This window comes from Salvelinus alpinus, chromosome 4 (genome assembly GCF_045679555.1).
Source record: "Salvelinus alpinus chromosome 4, SLU_Salpinus.1, whole genome shotgun sequence".
NCBI classification, from domain to species: domain Eukaryota; kingdom Metazoa; phylum Chordata; class Actinopteri; order Salmoniformes; family Salmonidae; genus Salvelinus; species Salvelinus alpinus.
In genome coordinates, this window is record NC_092089.1 from 7,702,797 (window position 1) to 7,720,050 (window position 17,254).

The following is a 17,254-nucleotide window of genomic DNA, read 5'->3' on the forward strand; positions in this document are numbered from 1 at the left end:
CTATCAAAGCTGAACTGTATCCACCATGTCCCAGATCTATCAAAGCTGAACTGTATCCACCATGTCCCAGATCTATCAAAGCTGAACCGTATCCACCATGTCCCAGATCTATCAAAGCTGAACTGTATCCACCATGTCCCAGATCTATCAAAGCTGAACCGTATCCACCATGTCCCAGATCTATCAAAGCTGAACCGTATCCACCATGTCCCAGATCTATCAAAGCTGAACTGTATCCACCATGTCCGTATCCACCATGTCCGTATCCACCATGTCCCAGATCTATCAAAGCTGAACCGTATCCACCATGTCCTAGATCTATCAAAGCTGAACCGTATCCACCATGTCCTAGATCTATCAAAGCTGAACTGTATCCACCATGTCCCAGATCTATCAAAGCTGAACCGTATCCACCATGTCCGTATCCACCATGTCCGTATCCACCATGTCCCAGATCTATCAAAGCTGAACCGTATCCACCATGTCCTAGATCTATCAAAGCTGAACTGTATCCACCATGTCCCAGATCTATCAAAGCTGAACTGTATCCACCATGTCCCAGATCTATCAAAGCTGAACCGTATCCACCATGTCCGTATCCACCATGTCCGTATCCACCATGTCCCAGATCTATCAAAGCTGAACCGTATCCACCATGTCCCAGATCTATCAAAGCTGAACTGTATCCACCATGTCCGTATCCACCATGTCCGTATCCACCATGTCCCAGATCTATCAAAGGGAAATGAAGCACCATATGAAATCACAACACAAGACTAGCCTGTAGTGTACAGCTCTCGTAAGAGGAACCCACGGCCCTATTGATGAATCTGATCAGCATGACGATCTCTGTCCAAACGCTCTCCAACCTGATGACTAGAGTCTTCAGGGCTGTTTAAAATCCTTACCTTTGACTCTTTACAGGCTGCTGTGTTGTCCAATCATTGTCCTGTCGCTCTGTAGGAGAGTGGAACTGTACACTTCCTGCAGTAGGAGACTGAGGATATGTACCAAATGGCACCCTATTCCCTACATAGTGCCCTGTGGGGCACATAGCGCCCTGTGGGAACCCATAGGGCTCTGAAAAGTAGTGCACTACATAGGGAATAGGGTGCCATAGGGCTCTGGTCTAAAGTAGTGCACTACATAGGGAATAAGGTGCCATAGGGCCCTGGTCTAAAGTAGTGCACTACATAGGGAATAGGGTGTCATTTGGGAGGCAGCCCTGTGAGGAACACTACTCTGTTATTGTACCCTTGGATGATGTCATCGCCGAGGGTGACAGAGATGTTATCAGACCGGTTGATGTTCTCTCTGCTGTTTCACAAGGCCTTCTGAGAAGCAGAAGACACGTTTTTGAACGACAACCCTAAACCCAGAAGCTGAAGCAAATTAAATGTTTTCTGCTATTGAAAGACATGTGTTTTTCACCTACAGAAAAGCTCTGACAATTATTATTTATTATCTAAATGAAATCTATTAGAAATGCATAACGGGACCCAGTGCAGACCAACAGCATACCATAACAGGACCCAGTGCAGACCAACAGCATACCATAACAGGACCCAGTGCAGACCAACAGCATACCAGGACCCAGTGCAGACCAACAGCATACCATAACAGGACCCAGTGCATACCAACACCATACCAGGACCCAGTGCAGACCAACAGCATACCATAACAGGACCCAGTGCAGACCAACAACATACCATAACAGGACCCAGTGCAGACCAACAGTATACCATAACAGGATCCAGTGCAGACCAACAGCATACCATAACAGGACCCAGTGCAGACCAACAGCATACCATAACAGGACCCCATGCAGACCAACAGCATAACAGGACCCAGTGCAGACCAACAGCATACCATAACAGGACCCAGTGCATACCAACAGCATACCATAACAGGACCCAGTGCAGACCAACAGCATACCATAACAGGACCCCATGCAGACCAACAGCATAACAGGACCCAGTGCAGACCAACAGCATACCATAACAGGACCCAGTGCATACCAACAGCATACCATAACAGGACCCAGTGCAGACCAACAGCATACCATAACAGGACCCAGTGCAGACCAACAGCATACCAGGACCCAGTGCAGACCAACAGCATACCATAACAGGACCCAGTGCATACCAACAGCATACCATAACAGGACCCAGTGCAGACCAACAGCATACCATAACAGGACCCAGTGCAGACCAACACCATAACAGGACCCAGTGCAGACCAACATCATACCATAACAGGACCCAGTGCATACCAACAGTATACCATAACAGGACCCAGTGCAAACTAACAGCATAACAGGACCCGGTGCAGACCAACAGCATACCATAACAGGACCCAGTGCAGACCAACAGCATACCATAACAGGACCCGGTGCAGACCAACAGCATACCATAACAGGACCCAGTGCATACCAACAGTATACCATAACAGGACCCAGTGCAAACTAACAGCATAACAGGACCTTGTGCAGACCAACAGTATACCATACCAGGACCCAGTGCAGACCAACAGTATACCATAACAGTCCTCTCTCTCCTTCCCTTGGCTGCAGCAGGCCATATCACCAGGTAACATTCTGAGTATGTTGTCTAGCAGCACCATATCACCAGGTAACATTCTGAGTATGTTGTCTAGCAGCACCATATCACCAGGTAACATTCTGAGTATGTTGTCTAACAGCACCATATCACCAGGTAACATTCTGAGTATGTTGTCTAGCAGCACCATATCACCAGGTAACATTCTGAGTATGTTGTCTAACAGCACCATATCACCAGGTAACATTCTGAGTATGTTGTCTAACAGCACCATATCACCAGGTAACATTCTGAGTATGTTGTCTAGCAGCACCATATCACCAGGTAACATTCTGAGTATGTTGTCTAGCAGCACCATATCACCAGGTAACATTCTGAGTATGTTGTCTAGCAGCACCATATCACCAGGTAACATTCTGAGTATGTTGTCTAGCAGCACCATATCACCAGGTAACATTCTGAGTATGTTGTCTAACAGCACCATATCACCAGGTAACATTCTGAGTATGTTGTCTATCACTAACAGCGCCATATCACCAGGTAACATTCTGAGTATGTTGTCTAACAGCACCATATCACCAGGTAACATTCTGAGTATGTTGTCTAGCAGCACCATATCACCAGGTAACATTCTGAGTATGTTGTCTAGCAGCACCATATCACCAGGTAACATTCTGAGTATGTTGTCTAGCAGCACCATATCACCAGGTAACATTCTGAGTATGTTGTCTAGCAGCACCATATCACCAGGTAACATTCGGAGTATGTTGTCTAACAGCACCATATCACCAGGTAACATTCTGAGTATGTTGTCTATCACTAACAGCACCATATCACCAGGTAACATTCTGAGTATGTTGTCTAACAGCACCATATCACCAGGTAACATTCTGAGTATGTTGTCTAGCAGCACCATATCACCAGGTAACATTCGGAGTATGTTGTCTAGCAGCACCATATCACCAGGTAACAGTCTGAGTATGTTGTCTAACAGCACCATATCACCAGGTAACATTCGGAGTATGTGTACATGTACTTGGTAAATAAAGGTGATTCTGAAAAGAACACGTTAGCTTTTTTTAATGGACAGGCTTTTCCCCACTATCCCCATTTAGTTTGACTGGTCAGTAATAATGACCTTTTAAAGGTCAAGACAGAGCAGTGGCATGGAAGGATGATGGATGAATGCTGGATGGATGATGGATGCTGGATGGATGATCAATGTGGAGGAGAGCAGTCCTCCATGAGACAATAATTGGATCATATTATGATGGATGGATAATGGATGGATAATGTGGAGAGCAGCCTTCCATGAGACAATCATTGGATTATAGTATTATGATGGATAATGGATGGATAATGTGGAGGAGAGCAGCCTTCCATGAGACAATCATTGGATTATAGTATTATGATGGATAATGGATGGATGGATAATGTGGAGGAGAGCAGCCTTCCATGAGACAATCATTGGATTATAGTATTATGATGGATAATGGATGGATAATGTGGAGGAGAGCAGTCCTCCATGAGACAATAATTGGATCATATTATGATGGATGGATAATGTGGAGAGCAGCCTTCCATGAGACAATCATTGGATTATAGTATTATGATGGATAATGGATAATGGATGGATAATGTGGAGGAGAGCAGCCTTCCATGAGACAATCATTGGATTATAGTATTATGATGGATAATGGATGGATAATGTGGAGGAGAGCAGCCTTCCATGAGACAATCATTGGATTATAGTATTATGATGGATAATGGATGGATAATGTGGAGGAGAGCAGCCTTCCATGAGACAATCATTGGATTATAGTATTATGATGGATAATGGATGGATGGATAATGGATGGATAATGTGGAGGAGAGCAGTCTTCCATGAGACAATAATTGGATCATATTATTATGATGGATAATGGATGGATGATGGATGGATAATGTGGAGAGCAGTCTTCCATGAGACAATAATTGGATCATATTATTATGATGGATAATGGATGGATGATGGATGGATAATGTGGAGAGCAGTCTTCCATGAGACAATAATTGGATCATATTATTAAACAATGCTTACCTGTTAGATTTTAATTTGTCAAATTAAATAGAAATAGGCTCTGTAACAGTGAACATTTACAAAACATTTACAAAAAAAAGGGACATTTATATTGTATACAGTGAGCGTCACAAAACAGGATCTGAACATCATATTTACAAAGTCATGCTTCACATATAGAACCGGAAACAGAGCGTCAAGGGGAACGTGGTGAGTTAACCAACAGATCAATAACACGGACATTAAAACGAGTCCCAGAAGTTCAGTCCACGGCAGGGTTCAAGGTGTCAGATCTAAAAGGACCTAGGGCCTAGGGGTTAGGGGCTAGGAGCTAGGGGCTAAACGAGTCCCAGAAGTTCAGTCCACAGCAGGGTTCAAGGAGTCAGATCTAAAAGGTATGGATAGGTAACAGCAAAATGGATGCTGCTTCACCTTGCCCTCTGATAGGCAACATTCTTGGACCTAGGAAATCCTTTCAGATCTGTACAAGTGGCAATGTACCTAGGGGTTAGGAGCTAGGGGTTAGGGGCTAGGAGCTAGGGGTGTGGAGGTGTTGTAGTGGAGGCAATGTACCTAGGGGTTAGGAGCTAGGGGTTAAGGGTGTGAGGGGTTAAGGACTAGGGATTAGGAGCTAGGGATTAAGAACTAGGGGTTAAGGACTAGGGGTTAAGGACTAGGGGTTAGGGGTGTGGAGGGGTTAAGAGCTAGGGATTAGGAGCTAGGGGTTAAGGACTAGGGGTTAAGGACTAGGGGTTAAGGACTAGGGGTTAAGGACTAGGGGTTAAGAGCTAGGGGTTAAGGACTAGGGGTTAAGAGCTAGGGATTAGGAGCTAGGAATTAGGAGTGTGGAGGGGTTAAGGACTAGGGATTAGGAGCTAGAGGTTAGGAGTGTGTAGCTGTTAAGGACTAGGGATTAGGAGCTAGGTTTTAGGGACTAGGGTCTGATGTGTCGGCAGAGCGAGGCGATCTGTGTGATGCAGCTGGTGACAGCGGGGGGGACGGGCTGGGTGGTCTCTCCTCGCCATGACGCCAGCGCAGCCAGAGCCTCCTTGGGGTTGCTAGGCGACAGGTCGTAGACGGTGTAGACAGCTGCCAGCTGGACCTCCCAGGGAACACCTGGAAATGACATCACAGAGACTCATTGGTTGGCCATCTGTCCAATACAGACACACAGATCTGTCCAGTCTCATCTGTAAAAACAAAATAAAAAGTAATTCTGCTCAGATGAGACTGGACAGATGTCTGTCCAGTCCCGCCTGCCCAGTCCCGCCTGCCCAGTCCCGTCTGCCCAGTCCCGCCTGCCCAGTCCCGATCCTGCCCAGTCCCGATCCTGCCCAGTCCCGATCCTGCCCAGTCCCGATCCTGCCCAGTCCCGATCCTGCCCAGTCCCGATCCTGCCCAGTCCCGATCCTGCCCAGTCCCGATCCTGCCCAGTCCCGATCCTGCCCAGTCCCGATCCTGCCCAGTCCCGATCCTGCCCAGTCCCGCCTGCTCAGTCCCGCCTGCCCAGTACCGCCTGCCCAGTCCACACATTCAGCCCTGGCAGTATATTCATCCTGACAAGGGAAGCATTAAACTCCACACATTCAGCCCTGGCAGTATATTCATCCTGCCAATAGATATTCTGCCTGGGCCTCCCGGGTGGCGCAGTGCCACCACAGACTCTGTGTTCGAGCCCAGGCTCTGTCGCAGCCGACCGCGACCCGGGAGGCTCAGGGGGCACAATTGGCCCAGCGTTGTCTGGGTTAGCGACTCCTGTGGCGGGCCGGGCGCAGTGCACGCTGACCAGGTGTACGGTGTTTCCTCCGACACATTGGTGCGGCTGGCTTCCGGTTTGGAGGCGCGCTGTGTTAAGAAGCAGTGCGGCTTGGTTGGGTTGTGTTTCGGAGGACGCATGGCTTTCGACCTTCGTCTCTCCCGAGTACGTGCGGGAGTTGTAGCGATGAGACAAGACAGTAACTACTAACAATTGGATACCACGAAATAGGGGAGAAAATCAAAGAAAAAACTAAAGATATTCTGCCGGTTAAAGCAACGGGGATGTTAGTCCGTCTGAGTAGAACGACTGACGTTAGTCCGTCTGAGCAGAACGACTGACGTTAGTCCGTCTGAGCAGAACGACTGACGTTAGTCCGTCTGAGCAGAACGACTGACGTTAGTCCGTCTGAGCAGAACGACTGACGTTAGTCCGTCTGAGCAGAACGACTGACGTTAGTCCGTCTGAGTAGAACGACTGACGTTAGTCCGTCTGAGCAGAACGACTGACGTTAGTCCGTCTGAGCAGAACGACTGACGTTAGTCCGTCTGAGCAGAACGACTGACGTTAGTCCGTCTGAGCAGAACGACTGACGTTAGTCCGTCTGAGCAGAACGACTGACGTTAGTCCGTCTGAGCAGAAAGACTGACGTTAGTCCGTCTGAGCAGAACGACTGACGTTAGTCCGTCTGAGCAGAACGACTGACGTTAGTCCGTCTGAGCAGAACGACTGACGTTAGTCCGTCTGAGCAGAAAGACTGACGTTAGTCCGTCTGAGCAGAAAGACTGACGTTAGTCCGTCTGAGCAGAAAGACTGACGTTAGTCCGTCTGAGCAGAATGACTGACGTTAGTCCGTCTGAGCAGAATGACTGACGTTAGTCCGTCTGAGCAGAATGACTGACGTTAGTCCGTCTGAGCAGAATGACTGACGTTAGTCCGTCTGAGCAGAAAGACTGACGTTAGTCCGTCTGAGTAGAACGACTGATGAAATATCGATGAACCATTTCAGAAGCTTCCCAGTAGATTACCTTCTGACCGTCCATGTCTGGCGAACGTGTTGATGACCCTGGCGATGTTCTTCACAGACGAGCCGCATCGCTCCTTTATCCCCTGCTGCCCAAGGCGTCCTAACGAGGTGGTTCTCATGGTTACGCTTCATTGGTCAGTACAAATTATATTTAAAAAAAAAAGTGTTTGATGAAACCATTCTACACAGAACAAACTCCACCCACCTATGAGTCTGAGGACTGCAGCCACAGTGACATCCTGGATGGGTGTTTGTCTGGATCTGGGCTGGGTCACCCAGGAGTTCATTACCGGCCACAGCTCTTTACTTTAAGACAGGAAGACACAGAACAGTCTGTCATGTTGTCTCTATATCCACTGCATCTACTGTCTACAGTCTGTCATGCTGTCTCCATGTCCACTGCAGTGTGCTAGCCATGCTAATCGCTAGCCATGCTAATCGCTAGCCATGCTAATCGCTAGCCATGCTAATCGAAGCCTATGTTAAAGATGTACTATGCAGAAATCTCTCCGCCATTTTCTGGTTGCTAAAATTCTAAGTTTGATTGTTTTTGTGACCAAATAAAGCCTGTACAGTGTAGAGAATCATTGTACCATCTAAATCGCTGTTTCTTTTCTAGAACCATATTATCCATAACTGTTTATAGCTGGTGTACAAAACCGAAAGTAAAAAGACACAAAAATTTTACTTAAGCCCGGAAGCATAGAAATAGTGACATAGAACAGATCTACCTCTTCTTAGACTGGCTTTCAATGAGAATGACAGATCTATAACACATAGAACAGATCTACCTCTTCTTAGACTGGCTTTCAATGAGAATGACAGATCTATAACACATAGAACAGATCTACCTCTTCTTAGACTGGCTTTCAATGAGAACGACAGATCTATAACACACATTTCTATGTTAATTTGGTGAGGTCACCTAAAAAGTGACATCTGCAGTCTAAGTCAAATGGGGCTAACTGGCTGAGTTGGCTATCGAGTAGGTAGAAGTAATTCCCGTACCACTGGCCCAGGGTCAGAAGATATTTCATCCCCCTAGTGGTTATGGTTAGGATATGCGATAGGGTCATCTGGTCTTAGATCTGTGGTTAGGGGCAACCTGAGTTTATCTTACAGATGCCACAGTGGTGAGTCCTGGCTGGTTTGGGGATGATAAACTTCAACGGTTCACAAAATCATCTTTAGGTTGTCCCCCCCCCCCCACCACCACATGCTGTCTAGCTAGGTTAATATTTATCTGGATGGTCATAATGACATTAAAGAGTTTACTAAATGTATGCATCTGGTTTTGTCTTCATTGTTTTGTTAGCCTGTGAATTTCAGTCCAGCTGTGGCAGTCAACAACAACAACCAATAGCAGGCCTGCTTTGTACCTCAGTAGGTTGTCATGGGTCCACTGCCAGTGTGTTTGAGAGCAGAGCAGCTCCAGGGTGAAGATGTGTTGCCAGGCAACAGGGTTCAGGTCCTCTCCCTGTCGCAGGTGTTTCTGGAAGGTCATCTCAGCTGCATCTCTGACGGACGTCAACGTACGGGAAACCAACTGATCCACGTCACTAGGAGGACTCTGGGGACACAGACATGGCAGGAAGTCAAAACTCACAATACACAAACAGGAAATGGCCTTCCCAGTGACAGAATACTGACAACTCTTCCCTCTGTTAATTGATCAAAAGGTGGAGACCAATAGATCCATAACCTGTTCATGACCACAGACCAAGCGTATAGAGATGCCATACCTTCTCCCATCCCAGGTAAGCAGTTAGGCAGTGGAGCACCTCTCCTTGAGCTTTGACCTTGGTGACCGTGTGGATGGCCTGACACACTACAGTCCTGCAGGAGAACACATTGGGCCACGTGGTCACCATGAACAGAACCAGCTTGGCTGACTCAGGCAAATCTGGGGGGGGGGACAAGAACAGAAACAAAGTCAACTCGGGCTGTGAAGTCTCGTCAGTCAACTCGGGCCGTGAAGTCTCGTCAGTCGACTCAAGCTGTAAGCAGCTGTAAACGTCAGTCAACTCAAGCTATTCAATGAAGCCATGTTACCTTCTCTAAGGACGCCGTAGGCCAGGATGTGTTTTTTTTAATAATGTAACCTTTTTTCTCCCCAATTTCGTGGTATCCAATTGGTAGTAGGGTCAATCTTGTCTCATCACTGCAACTCCCGTACGGACTCGGGAGAGGTCGAGAGCAATGCGTCCTCCGAAACACAACCCAACCAAGCCGCACTGCTTCTTAACACAGCGCGCATCCAACCCGGAAGCCAGCCGCACCAATGTGTCGGAGGAAACACCGTGCACCTGGTCAGCGTGCACTGCGCCCGGCCCGCCACAGGAGTCGCTAGTGCGCGATGAGACAAGGATATCCCTGCCGGCCAAACCCTCCCCTAACACGGACGAAGCTGGGACAATTGTGCGCCGCCCCATGGACCTCCCGGTCGCGGCCGGCTGCGACAGAGCCTGGGCTCGAACCCAGAATCTCTGGTGGCACAGCTAGCACTGCGATGCAGTGCCTTAGACAACTGCGCCACCCGGGAGGACCTTAGGTCAGGATGTGTTACCTTCTCTAAGGACGTCGTAGGTCAGGATGTGTTACCTTCTCTAAGGACGCCGTAGGTCAGGATGTGTTACCTTCTCTAAGGACGCTGTAGGCCAGGATATGTTACCTTCTCTAAGGACACCGTAGGCCAGGATGTGTTACCTTCTCTAAAGGACGCCGTAGGCCAGGATGTGTTACCTTCTCTAAGGATGCTGTAGGTCAGGATGTGTTACCTTCTCTAAGGATGCTGTAGGCCAGGATGTGTTACCTTCTCTAAGGATGCTGTAGGCCAGGATGTGTTACCTTCTCTAAGGATGCTGTAGGCCAGGATATGTTACCTTCTTGAAGGATGCTGTAGGCCAGGATATGTTACCTTCTCTAAGGACGCCGTAACCCAGGATATGTTACCTTCTCTAAGGATGCTGTAGGCCAGGATGTGTTACCTTCTCTAAGGACGCTGTAGGTCAGGATGTGTTACCTTCTCTAAAGATGCTGTAGGCCAGGATGTGTTACCTTCTCTAAGGATGCTGTAGGCCAGGATGTGTTACCTTCTCTAAGGATGCTGTAGGCCAGGATGTGCTACCTTCTCTAAGGACGCCGTAACCCAGGATATGTTACCTTCTCTAAGGATGATGTAGGCCAGGATGTGCTACCTTCTCTAAGGACGCCGTAGGCCAGGATGTGCTACCTTCTCTAAGGACGCCGTAACCCAGGATATGTTACCTTCTCCAAGGATGCTGTAGGCCAGGATATGTTACCTTCTCTAAGGATGCCGTAGGCCAGGATATGTTACCTTCTCTAAGGACGCCGTAGGCCAGGATGTGTTACCTTCTCTAAGGATGCTGTAGGCCAGGATATGTTACCTTCTCTAAGGATGCTGTAGGCCAGGATGTGTTACCTTCTCTAAGGACGCCGTAGGCCAGGATGTGTTACCTTCTCTAAGGATGCTGTAGGCCAGGATATGTTACCTTCTCTAAGGATGCTGTAGGCCAGGATATGTTACCTTCTCTAAGGACGCCGTAGGCCAGGATGTGTTACCTTCTCTAAGGATGCTGAAGGCCAGGATATGTTACCTTCTCTAAGGACGCCGTAGGCCAGGATGTGTTACCTTCTCTAAGGACGCCGTAGGCCAGGATGTGTTACCTTCTCTAAGGATGCTGTAGGCCAGGATGTGTTACCTTCTCTAAGGATGCTGTAGGCCAGGATGTGTTACCTTCTCTAAGGATGCTGTAGGCCAGGATGTACCTTCTCTAAGGATGCTGTAGGCCAGGATGTACCTTCTCTAAGGATGCTGTAGGCCAGGATGTGTTACCTTCTCTAAGGATGCTGTAGGCCAGGATGTGTTACCTTCTCTAAGGATGCTGTAGGCCAGGATGTGTTACCTTCTCTAAGGATGCTGTAGGCCAGGATGTGTTACCTTCTCTAAGGATGCTGTAGGCCAGGATGTGTTACCTTCTCTAAGGATGCTGTAGGCCAGGATGTGTTACCTTCTCTAAGGACGCCGTAGGCCAGGATGTGTTACCTTCTCTAAGGATGCCGTAGGCCAGGATGTGTTACCTTCTCTAAGGATGCTGTAGGCCAGGATGTGTTACCTTCTCTAAGGATGCTGTAGGCCAGGATGTGTTACCTTCTCTAAGGATGCTGTAGGCCAGGATGTGTTACCTTCTCTAAGGATGCTGTAGGCCAGGATGTACCTTCTCTAAGGATGCTGTAGGCCAGGATGTGTTACCTTCTCTAAGGATGCTGTAGGCCAGGATGTACCTTCTCTAAGGATGCTGTAGGCCAGGATGTACCTTCTCTAAGGATGCTGTAGGCCAGGATGTACCTTCTCTAAGGATGCTGTAGGCCAGGATGTGTTACTTTCTCTAAGGATGCTGTAGGCCAGGATATGTTACCTTCTCTAAGGATGCTGTAGGCCAGGATATGTTACCTTCTCTAAGGATGCTGTAGGCCAGGATGTACCTTCTCTAAGGATGCTGTAGGCCAGGATATGTTACATTCTCTAAGGATGCTGTAGGTCAGGATGTACCTTCTCTAAGGATGCTGTAGGCCAGGATGTACCTTCTCTAAGGATGCTGTAGGCCAGGATGTGTGCTCTGTCCCAGTCCCTCCTCTGTCGGCACAGAGCAGTGTAGACTCTAACCAGAGCCTGGAGGTGAGGCCCAGGCAGCTCAGTCTTCAGCTTCGTCAGCATCACCGACATCAGATCATCTGCCAGAGGCTGACAAGTCACAGGACAACCATGTACCAATGATTCACAGGACAACCATGCACCAATGATTCACAGGACAACCATGCACCAATGATTCACAGGACAACCATGCACCAATGATTCACAGGACAACCATGCACCAATGATTCACAGGACAACCATGTAAGAGGTGTTTACGTCTACAAATGAAAGGGATACTTTAGGATCTCTGCTAGCAGATACCATAGACTTCTAGTTAGCAACTACGTTCAAACTACTCTGGGGAAGTAAATAAAGGGTCTCATTGCCAAAATCCAGAAGCATGCCTTTAAAACATCCTAAGGTAAATATGCTATGTAGACGCCGAGGCAAAGCTGTACGTGACTAACCTGATTGTTTGAGAACTCAGAGAGGACCGCCTTCTCCTCATCCCGTAACACAGGCTTCCTAGACAGATTCCCAACAAACAGGTGACTCTTGATGACAGGCAACAGGTCAAAACACTGGGCTGCTATCTTCTCTAAGGCCTGGGATACGGAGGCTTCGCCTGCTGGTTTCCCAACCAGTTTCTCCTTCTCTGTAGGCTGTGAAGAACTCCCATGTTGAGGTGTCCTGAGTAGTCGGTCAGGACTGGCTGATGTCGTGGAGGATATCTCCTTAGCAGCAGGGCCGTCCGTCGCCCCAGCAGGGCCGGGGGAGCAGTTATCCAGCCTCAGTCTTTTGGCACTCTTTGGTAGAAGCATGTTGACTCCACTTCGCTTCCCTCTTTGCTCTGTTTTGGTGAAAGCCGTGGACGAGGAGTTGATGGTTTTGAAACCAGATATCTGACTGACAGAGCTGGAGGGTGTTGTCCCCGTCTCAGCAGCAGACATACAGAGGTTTCCTCGGAGGATACTGAGAGTCCAGGCACGGGCAGACAGTTCTGGATACATGCTGTCTAGAATCCTCATGGAGTTCTCCTGGGCGGGACTAGTGGAGGAAGAGGAGGGGCTGAAGGCAGGAAGTCTCCCTGGAACAGGAACAGCGTGTTTAGGAGTGGCTGAACCAAACTGTAGTGGTGAGGAAGGGGTGGTTCGAGACGGGGAGCTCAACATCTGACCATCAGGTGCTGTTTGAGACCCCACAGGGGAAAGAGGTCCTGCCATTGGTGGGGGAAAGGACAGTTTACCAATCCCCTGTCTTGGATTGCCAGGTTTTACCGGTCTCGGAGGAGTTACAGTGAGAGGCATCAGAAGAGGACGTAGTGGAGGACCCACTTCAAAGCGAACCTTCCCGATAGGAACTTTCCATGTGGGTTCTGGGGAGCGGCCCACAGGCAAGGCTGCTGTGGGTTCTGGGAAGTGGCCCACAGGCAAGGCTGCTGGCCTGATCCCTTCCCTCATGTCAGGGCTGAGTCTTTCAATAATAACTTTACATGAAACGGTTTGCTGGCCGTCCCCGGGAGCCGCGCCGTCTTTCACTGAGCTGGTTTGGACTGTGTTTGATCTAACAAGACTCTTCCTGACACGCCCGCTTCTAGTACTGATCATCTCAGTCTGGGCTTTTCCACCTAGTTTCTCAGACCCTTCATCTGTCAGCTGGGACTCAGACCTTGACTCAGAGATGCAGTCGGTGGTTGTAGGATGCTTACGCTCAGCTTTCATATCCTGGTGTTGTAGAACATGGACTGGACGATCACAATCTTTCAGCGTCCCATTGTTCTCGTCACTCTGTACCTCTGTAGGAGACGGTGGACTCCTCACGTCAGACCCTGGGTCTTCAGCATCTTTCTTTCCATTCATCCTCTTCGGTTGTGTACCAGATCTCAGGAGCTTCACGTTCACCACAGGGGAAAGACACATGGGACTATGTAACCTCTTGCACACTGTATGGTTTCTGCTACTCTGAGCGTTGTGTTTCGTTGCCTGGATGTCGTCATGGAGTTCAGAGTTCTTTACAGAGATCATTAAACTGGCAGGAGAGATGTGGACACCAGATTTTAGCAGAGGTGCCAGAGACTTCTGTTCAAATGATGATGATGATTCCTCTGCCCCAGAGGAATGCACCGTAGGATGACTGGGGGAGACCAGTCCTTCTGTAGGATGACTGGGGGAGGCCAGTCCTTCTGTAGGATGACTGGGGGAGGCCAGTCCTTCTGTAGGATGACTGGGGGAGGCCAGTCCTTCTGTAGGATGACTGGGGGAGACCAGTCCTTCTGTAGGATGACTGGGGGAGACCAGTCCTTCTGTAGGATGACTGGGGGAGACCAGTCCTTCTGTAGGATGACTGGGGGAGGCCAGTCTTTCTGTAGGATGACTGGGGGAGACCAGTCCTTCTGTAGGATGACTGGGGGAGACCAGTCCTTCTGTAGGATGACTGGGGGAGACCAGTCCTTCTGTAGGATGACTGGGGGAGACCAGTCCTTCTGTAGGATGACTGGGGGAGGCCAGTCCTTCTGTAGGATGACTGGGGGAGGCCAGTCCTTCTGTAGGATGACTGGGGGAGGCCAGTCCTTCTGTAGGATGACTGGGGGAGGCCAGTCCTTCTGTAGGATGACTGGGGGAGACCAGTCCTTCTGTAGGATGACTGGGGGAGACCAGTCCTTCCGTAGGATGACTGGGGGAGGCCAGTCCTTCTGTAGGATGACTGGGGGAGGCCAGTCCTTCTGTAGGATGACTGGGGGAGGCCAGTCCTTCTGTAGGATGACTGGGGGAGACCAGTCCTTCCGTAGGATGAATGGGGGAGACCAGTCCTTCTGTAGGATGACTGGGGGAGGCCAGTCCTTCCGTAGGATGAATGGGGGAGACCAGTACATCCCCAACCTGTTTACAAGAGAAACCCCCTTCATCGTCTTTATCTGATTCCTGGCCTGTAAACAACTTGTCTTGTTTATGGGGACATGCTTGAGGAGCTTGTTTCTGATCAGTTGTGTTACATTGAGTGTTAGGAGCCCATTCAGTCAGTTGATCTGGACCAGTCACTGTCTCAGCAGAACACTCAACCAGAGGACTGGGTTCCAGCTGTTTAGTGGTGTGAGTTTGAGACACGCTGGCGTCTCCTGACCGATCTTTAACGCTTTCTATTTTCTCTGAGTCCCCGTGGTTGATACTCTGACCCTCCAAGACACAGCCCTTATAACATGGGTTAGTCTCAACCTCCATCTCTGTCATGTCCGGTGAGGAGTCCTGCACTCGTCCTCCTTGTGTCTGGGGGAGTGAGGTCTGAACGCTCCCAGGATGGACAGAGAGGTTGCCTGGAGGCTGGACTGAGTTTGGGAGACCCTCTGTGGCTTTGGTAAAGGAGGGTAGATCAATAGAGGAGGTTTGAGTCTCTCCTGATGGGGACTGGAGGGTTTCAGTAGCTGCTTCTACCTGCATGTCTTCCTGTTCACAGACAGACACACGGTTCCTCTCTTTCTCTCCTGAGGTCCCTGTGGCCAGATCAGGGCTTTCTCTCGGAGTAGAATGAACTCTGTCTGATGGTAGTTCCACTGAGGAGTCTGCAGGTTGTTGTCCTGCCAACACAAGGGCCATCTGATTGGCTGGTCCAGGTTGCTGTCCTGCTGTCTGATTGGCTGGTCCTGTAGCGTAGACAGGGTGGTTTCTGTTCTCTAGAGGAGATCTGGTCTCTCCAGCTCCTGACTCCAAGACATCATCCAACCTCTCCTGAGCTGAGGAGCAGGGTAAGGGGGAGAGGACAGGGGGCAGCGGCTTGAACCAGTCCAGGATCTCCTCGACTGATCTACTATGTTTATGGCCTGGCGGGTCACTGTTCCTGCTGGGTCCCTGGCCTGCCGGGTCACTGTTTCTGCTGGGTCCGTGGCCTGCCGGGTCACTGTTTCTGCTGGGTCCGTGGCCTGGCGGGTCACTGTTCCTGCTGGGTCCGTGGCCTGGCGGGTCACTGTTCCTGCTGGGTCCGTGGCCTGCCGGGCCACTGTTCCTGCTGGGTCCGTGGCCTGCCGGGTCACTGTTCCTGCTGGGTCCGTGGCCTGCCGGGTCACTGTTCCTGCTGGGTCCGTGGCCTGCCGGGTCACTGTTCCTGCTGGGTCCTTGGCCTGCCGGGTCACCGTTCCTGCTGGGTCCGTGGCCTGCCGGGTCACCGTTCCTGCTGGGTCCGTGGCCTGCCGGGTCACCGTTCCTGCTGGGTCCGTGGCCTGGCGGGTCACTGTTCCTGCTGGGTCCGTGGCCTGGCGGGTTACCGTTCCTGCTGGGTCCGTGGCCTGCCGGGTCACTGTTCCTGCTGGGTCCGTGGCCTGGCGGGTTACCGTTCCTGCTGGGTCCGTGGCCTGCCGGGTCACCGTTCCTGCTGGGTCCGTGGCCTGCCGGGTCACCGTTCCTGCTGGGTCCGTGGCCTGCCGGGTCACCGTCAGGTCTGTGAGGTTCAACTGTGCTGCTGTCCTGTAGGTGCTCCTTGAACTGCTGTTTCCTCCTGGCTGTGAGTGAGAGAGACAGAGATATAATGATGTTCTGGTCTGTTGTAACAAGGGGAGGTCCATTAAATCATATGACATCATTACAATGTGTCCTGAATACATACCAGGGAGGTGTGATGAGGGAGGAGCTACACACACCCACAGATCCTCCAGCAGCCTCTGGATCTTCTCTGTAAAACACACCATCGTATCAACACCGTGACGACTGTAGGTACTACACCCCACCGTGACGACTGTAGGTACTACACAACACCGTGACGACTGTAGGTACTACACCCCACCGTGACGACTGTAGGTACTACACCCCACCATATCAACACCGTGACGACTGTAGGGACTACACCCCACCGTGACGACTGAAGGTACTACACCCCACCGTGACGACTGTAGGTACTACACCCCACCGTGACGACTGTAGGTATTACACCCTGCCGTGACGACTGTAGGTACTACACCCCGCCGTATCAACACCATGACGACTGTAGGTACTATACAACACCGTGATGACTGTAGGTACTACACAACACCGTGACGACTGTAGGGACTACACCCCGCCGTGATGACTGTAGGTACTACACCCCACCGTGACGACTGTAGGGACTACGCAACACCGTGACGACTGTAGGGACTACACCCCACCGTGACGACTGTAGGTACTACACCCCACCGTGACGACTGTAGGTACTACACCCCACCGTGACGACTGTA

The 17,254-nt window shown here is 50.1% G+C and overlaps 1 protein-coding gene across 1 annotated transcript in view; it reads right to left on the reverse strand.

The window, feature by feature from the left end:
• Positions 1-3,621: 3,621 nt before the first annotated feature.
• ice1 (KIAA0947-like (H. sapiens)) overlaps positions 3,622-17,254 on the reverse strand; it is a 31,261-nt gene continuing 17,628 nt past the window's right edge. The window contains exons 14-21 of the mRNA XM_071395627.1: positions 16,651-16,716; positions 12,525-16,546; positions 12,006-12,165; positions 9,143-9,303; positions 8,780-8,970; positions 7,606-7,706; positions 7,402-7,500; positions 3,622-5,733 (exon numbers count right to left, since the gene is read on the reverse strand). Of these exons, the coding sequence (XP_071251728.1) occupies positions 5,552-5,733; positions 7,402-7,500; positions 7,606-7,706; positions 8,780-8,970; positions 9,143-9,303; positions 12,006-12,165; positions 12,525-16,546; positions 16,651-16,716 (4,982 nt within the window). The 3' untranslated portion in view covers positions 3,622-5,551. The remainder of the gene's footprint in view (positions 5,734-7,401; positions 7,501-7,605; positions 7,707-8,779; positions 8,971-9,142; positions 9,304-12,005; positions 12,166-12,524; positions 16,547-16,650; positions 16,717-17,254) is intronic.